The 8,407-nt window shown below is 30.9% G+C and overlaps 1 protein-coding gene across 4 annotated transcripts; it reads right to left on the bottom strand.

The window, feature by feature from the left end:
- Positions 1-1,773: 1,773 nt before the first annotated feature.
- Positions 1,774-7,577, bottom strand: LOC109809122 (sm-like protein LSM1B). 4 transcript variants are annotated; one of them, XM_020372353.3, is made up of 6 exons: positions 7,423-7,577; positions 7,040-7,122; positions 5,982-6,050; positions 5,013-5,128; positions 4,854-4,916; positions 1,774-2,345 (listed from the first exon to the last, which is right to left on the bottom strand). In XM_020372353.3, the coding sequence occupies exons 2-6, from the start codon at positions 7,098-7,100 to the stop codon at positions 2,268-2,270; spliced, it is 387 nt and encodes a 128-aa protein (XP_020227942.1). In that variant the 5' UTR covers positions 7,101-7,122; positions 7,423-7,577; the 3' UTR covers positions 1,774-2,267. The 4 variants fall into 4 exon arrangements, with proteins under 4 accessions (XP_020227942.1, XP_082916119.1, XP_020227941.1 ...); XM_083059993.1 differs by lacking the exon at positions 7,423-7,577 and adding an exon at positions 7,228-7,399 and having other exon boundaries at positions 5,013-5,110; XM_020372352.3 differs by lacking the exon at positions 7,423-7,577 and adding an exon at positions 7,228-7,398.
- Positions 7,578-8,407: the final 830 nt, after the last annotated feature.

The raw sequence follows: 8,407 nt of genomic DNA on the forward strand, positions 1-8,407 counted from the left end.
TGTGCAGATAAACACAGATGAGAACACTTGTATTAGAATCATGATAGCTAATGAATATGATTTAAGAAGAGCAATAATTGAAATATGAAGATGCTAAAAGTATTTTGATTATGAGTTATCTCTCCAGGAAAGTGTTGTTGTTTTAAGAACTTAATAAGTCCATACAATAACTTCAATTACTAGAACTAATGCTAATAACTTGAGACTGTTATAAACAATTAAAGTTCTTATAACATGGAATAACACATATTCTTAGAAGCACTACCCAACTTTATTTGTTGAATATTGAAACAGTTATATTGCAAGGTGCTTATTAGGCTGACCTTAAATCATTTTTAACACTCATAGTAGTGTATGAGTTTCTACACTGTAGATTTGTTACCTTCACTATAACTTCAATTTTAAAATTTGTGACTTTTGGCTCTAGTTTTTGGAAAGTTATCTTTGGTTGTATATCACACACACTTGTGATTCAATTATGTAGCCCAATGATCTATGTACATTCTTACACTATCCGTTTTACCTTCACCCAAGTGATGTTTACTTCAAGTCTTCCAATCATTTCAATGTCTTGATACGTACCAAGGATGAAATATAAAATGAAGCCCAATAGAAGAAAAGGTGGAGCAGAAGATATCAATAATCATTTGTTGTCCGATTATCTAACCATTTTAGAAAATTGCTTTTTGAACACCACTTTACGTACCAAGGATGCAAGCACATTGTGATAATATGCATGTAACTATATAAAAACTAGGATATATTGAACTTTAATGGGAAAAAAAAGCTTCCAAAATTTCGATGACTCAATTTTTGGATAAACCATCAGGCAAAACATGTTTAGATTATCAACCTTGGTCTTAAATTTTCTTCCATGCTCGGAAAATTCATCTTTGTAATGCCAAACTAATGGTGTTGGATTGAAACAAGTGCCCACAGGATCTTTCTTTATTTCTACACCAGAACATGTATGAGCCATAAGGTAACTAGAAAGAAAAACAAAGTTAGAAATGAACTGGGAAAATAAGGTTTTATACAGCTGAAACTTGTATCCACAATAAGGAGAGGAGTAATGGGTACCTTTTTTTGTGCTCATAAGTACTCATACAATTGTGTTACTTTCTAGAAATTGGCTTTCGGGTTAAATTTCCAACTTTTCTAGAAATTAAATTTGAGAATATATTGAAAAAATTTAATTATTTTAGAATTCAATTTCCAATAAAAAGGATGTTTCAAAAAAAACATTATAAAGGAGAGTGTATTAGTAGTAAAAAAAAAGTCTAAATAATTATCTTTTGGTATTCATTAGTCCCTAGTGGCCCAAAATGAATTATTTTAATATAGCGATCCATGACACATTGCTTACATCCATGCAATCACATGGGAACTAAAGAGAGAAAATTCCATATAAATCCCAAAATCCTATATTTTGTTTGAAAATATATTTATTTGAATGCAAATCTATAAATTTTAAAAGGAGTGAAACAAGATTTAAATATTAAATTTTTTTTATTTGTTTAAGAAAAATAATATAAAAAAGTATAAACTTCACATGCAAAATTATTTCTCCTTAATAGGAACTAGGAGGAAAATGATGTAATATATATATATATATATATATGGTAATGATCGGTTTAGGTTAAGACAAGACATAACCTGTGTAAGGTTAGAACCAACCATCTACCTATAACTTCAAGCAAACATTAGGAAAGACTTTAATCAGCCACCATCTCGAAGATTTGTTTTCTGAGGATATTTTTATCAAAGACAAAATTTCAAAGAAAAAAATATCACACATAAATACAAAGTTTCAAACCACTAAGAAGCTTTTCTCTGTTAAATTTATTACACAACGTTACAACCTAGAACTGACATGAGAAACACTTAAACTAAGCAACTAAGGCACTTGATAACTAAATCAAACATACAATAACAGCTTAGACCGAATGGCTTGGTAACTTCTTGTTGCATAAACATAAACTAAAAACAATAATAGTATTCATTAGAAAGCATCGAAAATGATCATTGCCAATGAAATCCTCTTCCCCTATATTTGATTTTCTAAAACCAAAAAGGGCTCACTAACATGCCCTCAAATGCATTAGCACAAAATCCACATGCAAAAAAAGGGCATCATAATTGTTAGTTGCTCTCCAGAGAAGCCAAAAGGTGATTTTCTTTTTTTACCTTTGCTATTCCAACTTGAGCCACAACTACATTAAAATTTATGGATGGGACCAGCTTGGTTATTGAAATGGCAGGAGGTTCTAGTCAAAATCAAGGAACTCCATCCTTTTTCTCATGGTGCCCTTTAGATCAGTAGCATCCTTTTCCGCTTTTTGAGCCTAAACATTGAAACAAGTGAAATCAAATTAACTATATAGAACAATATGAACAAATCACCACCACATGATTTGAAAATAGAAGAGCACAAAGGAACTATTTTTTTTTTTTCTATTAGGGGGATATTTTGGTCACTAAACGGGTGAGGGAAGAATTAAAGGCAAAATCGATAAAAAAGACAACGATAGAAATTATAGTATAAAAAATTAAAATTTAAAAGTAATGCATTGAGGGCTACACCCTATCATTTCCCCCAATTTTTCAAACAAATGAACTAATAAAAAAATCAAAGGAAGAAATCGAACTCATGATTCTAGTATAAATAAATTGTAACTAGGAATTTTGAATCATGAATGGAAACTAATATTTCTATTGTATATATGATATTGTTAGCAAAACATCTAAGTGCTTCCACTTCCTTTTTTTCAGAACAAAAGGCTAATTCATTATGGACATAATATGAAATAGGCGGGGTAGACAATCCTCCCAACTCCCTTTGCATGTTAGACATAGAAATGACCTTAACACTTGCTTGTATAAAACCAAAAGTTAAGGTTCTGATTTGTTTTAGAAAATATTTCTTGTACTCAACAATTACAAAAATATATTATTTCCACTTTTTTCATTTTTTCAGATATTTGTTTAAGAAATTGTGAGAACCAAATGAGTTTCTTTTATCATTTCCGATACAATCTTTTTAGAATAGAAAACAATGTAAAAATATGATAACATTTATGTAATTATTTAGAGAAATGGAAAATGAGAACATGTTTTCTCAAACCAAACAAATCCCTCGAAAACACACTTGCCATATAAAAGTAACTTTAGACCCAAATGATGTTACTTTTTGAAAATATTTACCAAATAATTATTTTTGAACATTTTAACATTGCAGCATTTACCATGTTGGATTTATTTCTTGGTTTGACCACATGGAAATCACCAAATGGATTAGTGAGTTTTGAATGCAAAATGCCGGTATTACTAAGGACTTCCCACCATCCAAATTATCTTCACATACAATGTCTTACAAGGAAGATTTTTTTAATTCTTTTCTCTGCCATTCCTATTTTATTGTGAATGGAAAAATATCTTCAAATAATATAGCATAAAATAAGTTTGGCGCTTCCCACTAATGTTATCCTATTTATTAGTCTTGCAATATTTGGTTCCCGTTTCCTAGAACACAACACATACATAAAGAGAATGACCTTGGTTAACTTATTTGCATAAATCTAGTTTGTTAAGGACATGGACATCCACCAACTGAGCTTGAGCTTAGGTGGTATAGGCATAGTTACTAAGTAATGCAATACTCTATGGTATGTGGTATGGTGTACAGGCACACATTCCATTCAAATTATGTTCTCAAGACCTTTGCACAAGTACCACATAGAAATAGGGTTTTAGTTTTCAGGTTTGTTAAGCAAATCTAGTAACTATACATAGGGTCAGCGTGATGTTGGGGAAGGGAGGTTAGATTGTAGATCAGTACAATGTAAAGCGGCAATAAAAATCTTATTGACCTTCCTTTTTCTAATAATGGTAGGTTGGTCATTTTTTCTTGGTCGCTGGCTCCTTTGTTGTTAGTGTTCCTCGTTTACAAAGATAATGGTAATAATTCATCATTTGAAAATGCCTAAGTACAATATTACATATGGTTTTGGAGGATGTATACAGGGCCTATTCAGAATCATTAATGGTCCATCAATTAATGAGCCATCTTGATGATTTTGGAAAGGCACCAATGGAGAATGAAGATTGCATTTGGTTGGTCCACAACATGTATAAGTAGATTTTTTTTTTGTTATTTTACATTTCCCACCATGATGTGGATATGGTTAGCATCAAATATTTGTCTTAATGCCAAAGGTAGGTGGTGCTATTTAAAATTCTACCGAGATGAATAACTAACAAAGATTAACTAGATGATTGTAACAAACATTCAAGGATGGAGTTGATTCCTAGACATTTTGAATTCTTAGAAACTTCATTTTCTATTGAGAATCATGAGAAACCAAAGAACTTTAGTATGGAAAAAGAAAATCTATTGGTCTTAGCTAATCATGTTAATTGTTCTCCTTTGACTTATGAGGAACCTACAAAAGTGCAGCTGGTGAATTTGAAATATGTGGCAAGTGAAGTTGTACTTTACCAAAGATTAGGAGAAGAAAAAAAGGGGGCGGGGGGGTTGCAAAAATACTACCAACAACTTGAATATTGAAAAGCACCAGTCTAATTGGTATTTTAACACTGGAAAAGAGATGGAATCATAGTGACTAGTAGTTTTTAAAACAAACCAAAATCAAAGAAATTACATTATTTGGGTCACTTAGCCATGTCCTCACACTGTAGCCCAGCAAGGTAAAAGGTTTCTAACACATCATCTATAAGAGTTGTTTGTGTACATGAATTAATTGATCCATGTGTACTCAAAATCATCATGCTAAAATATGACTATTTGAGCGATAATTATCTGAATTTAATTATAATCTAGTTGATGAACTTACCTTTCTTATGTCAGCCTCTGACACAGAAGTCATATGATGTGGAAGCTCCTCCTTTCCCAAGTCCTATACCATCGATACAAGATTGAATAATTATTTAGACTCCTTTGGGATGTAATCAATTATGTCAAATGATATGAGATGATCAAGAACACATCATACCAGCTCTCCAATTAAGACAACATTTTCCCCACGAGTTACATATAAGCCTAAAGGGACATCACAATAAATATCACTAACAATTACTCTTTCACAAGCACCTTCAAGAACAACGTTAGCTGTATGTGGTCATTACATATCATTATTAGTTATTATTAGATGAAAATAACAATACTAAAAATAATGTTATCATTCGCATATGGAATCCGTGGTAGAAAACCAAAAAATCTATACAACATGGAAGATGGCATCATGGGCAACTAGTAGAAGCATGGTGGATGAATTAAAAATAATACATATATAATACAAAAAAATATGTTAAATGAACCAAATAATAAAAAGCTAATAACATATATAAAGATTAGAAAATTAGAAATATATTCTATGAAACAAAATTCATCATAGTCTAATAGCATAAGCATAAAATCTCACACCACTAACAAGAAAGATAAAAGCTCCACAACTAAAAAGTATAGAGAAAAAAAAGATTAAGAAAACAAAAGAAAAGGCAAAGAAAAGATGGTCACAAAAAATGAATAAAAAATATAGATGAAAAAACCAACATAAACAAAATAAAGGGAGGAAAAAAAGAAGGAGAAAAAATTGAACAATAAAGGGAAGAAAAATAGGGAAAAAAATGTAAAGATTGAAGAAAAAAGAGCAGATGAAGAAGAATAGAGAAATGTTTTAAAAACTCTATTTGAAACACTTCAAAAAATGATTGAAAAAAAGTTCCAGATCTGCAATGGTTGCTACGAACCAAAATGGCACCAGGAAATGGTGACACACAAAGCAATGATGGCCACAAAACGTGAATTGGTGAAAAGAACCACAAAGCAAGAATCAGGTGGTAGTGGGTTTCAAAATTGTCACAGTATTCCTTTATGGTGGTACCATAACTTCCATTTAACATCTATGATTAATGATAATAGTGACATCATCAAGTAGAATGCACGAAGGATTGATACTTACCAAATTGATCAAACGAGCGTAATAACCCCAAAAGTTTTCGACCATCTTGCAACATGACAACTACTTTTTCTGTGAAAAAAAAAAAATACTTTAGAAGAAAGTCTTAATTATGAGAAACCATATCCCATCATTCAGTTGAATTATTTGAATCCTCACATTAATTGAAACTAAGTATATAAGAAGTCATAATGTCACAACAAAAAATGCCAGATAAAAAGCATGAAAATATATAGGTGAGGAAAAAAAAGGGTGACCGACTTCCAATGTTTTTCTGTGACATGAGTAGGTTGAAATCCTATTAGTGAAATACTAGATGCGGTGAACTATAGAAAACTAATTAACTACTCATATAGTTTAGTACTTAAATGAATAAAACGCACTAAGATTGGTATGTATCATAGTATCCTCCCTGAACACACACCATCCACCCCCAAATATGAAAACACAAAATACTCGGCATCCAGTCCCTTTAGAATAATTGAAAAAAAAATTGTTGGGAGCTCTATAAATAGCTTCACTTCTGTCATTTTCTAAACCAATTATTGTTTACAGATCAAGGGGTTACAAAAGAATTTTCTACACAAGTGTTCAGATGCAGGAGAATTCACAAAATCAAGCATTGCTCATCCTTTCTACTTTTGGTACATCAAGGAACTCTTACCCCAATAATGCATATCCCCACCCACCCCAACTATCTGTGCAACCCCTATTCAACTTAGCTAATCATCCTTCCTTGATACATATGTCTACCACTAATTTTCATGCATAACAAAAAATTCCCCTCTTTGGTGAAAACAACCCTAATTGAACGCTTCTTACTAGCCAACAATTTATATTCATGTGGGAGCATTAGCACCACAAAAATCAAGAACCACTGCAATTCACTATTCATGCACAAATCCCACAATGAAACAAAACAATAGTCCATAGAATCCAGGAAAAGAAATAAAAGAAAAGATCAAGGGCAAGGGCAAGTTACTTCCATCAGAAAATACTTGCTCTGAACACCAAAAACATAAAAATTAAGGTATAGGGATAGAGAAAGAGAAAGATTTTACTTTCTAGGTATGTAGCCAACGAGGTAGAGAGCAAAAAATCATCAGGGGTAGCCCAAGACATTGAATTGTTTCTTGTGAGGCACCTGAAAAAGAAATCAACTTTGATGCAAAACCTCCTTCAAATTCAAAGGCACTAAAACCCCACAATCTCAAACACAAAATATTGCAAATTTTTGACCTCGACATACATTATCATTTCATTTTAGTTTCTCAAACCCCAAATTTAGACAAGTTAAAAAAATAAAGGCCCCTTTCTAATAAGAAAAAAGACAACCCCTTATTTTATTTTCAATTTTCTTGTAGTGGGAAAAAGGAAAAACAAAAAGAGAAAACACAATAATTAATTCCAAAGCATTTGACATTATAAAAAAGTTAGGTTAGACCTTTTCGATTGGTGACTTTGGTGAAAGAAAGGATGGTTCTTTGTTGTTCTCTTCTCTCTCTTTCTTCTTTGTATGGTATAGCGTAAGAGAGAGTTGAAAGTGACAGAAAAAACAAACGTGGAAAGAATTTGTCTTTATTGCTTCCTTTTTTTTTGCGGAAATTTATGTGAATCTAAATCAGCTAAAAATTTGATAAATATATAGCATAAAATAAGATTCTTTATAATGTCAAGTTTTTTTTTTTTTTTTTTTTTTAGGAAACATCGTGTATTTTTTGAGAAATAAAATTCAAAGTAACACAATAGTGTACTAATTCTGAAATTACCCATTAAATTATAACAATGCCATATTATTTATTCTTATCCATGCGTTCAACATTATGATATATCAATTTTAATATATATTAATTTTAATATTAACATTATATATAATTAGTGGGATCATGACACTTCTTGTCTCTATATATTTTTTAAAAATTAAAAATAAAATAAAAATTGAGATTAAATTATAAAAGTAGTTAAGGAATAAAAATACTAATGTGGATAGTTTATTAAAAGAGAATAGTGGTAACTAAAAATATTATTATTTTTATTTTTATTTTTTTAATAATAAAAAGATATAATGATTTACCAAATGTGGTTACTAAAAGAGATATATCATTTATATATTGGTATAAATTAATAATTAATTAAAATATTTACAAATTATTTATGCTATAAGTGTGATCTTGTCATCGAAGCACTCAAACGCTCTCTCTTTGAATGTTTCGCCCACAAATGTGATCTCCTCAACGGAGTATTCAAATGTTCTCTCTTTCTCCTAAGTTTCTTTCTTTCTTGAATGGAAAAATGTGTTTCCCCTATAGGTGTCCCTTTGTTTTTAACCTAGTCATCCATCTTCTCTCCTGATTTTTTGGCCTATCTCTTTATTGTGATTTAAGTGTCTTTTTGTTATGCTTGTCATCCTTGGGTTCCGCATATCCTAG

This window comes from Cajanus cajan, chromosome 1 (genome assembly GCF_000230855.2).
Source record: "Cajanus cajan strain Asha chromosome 1, NIPB_CcT2T_4, whole genome shotgun sequence".
NCBI lineage: Eukaryota > Viridiplantae > Streptophyta > Magnoliopsida > Fabales > Fabaceae > Cajanus > Cajanus cajan.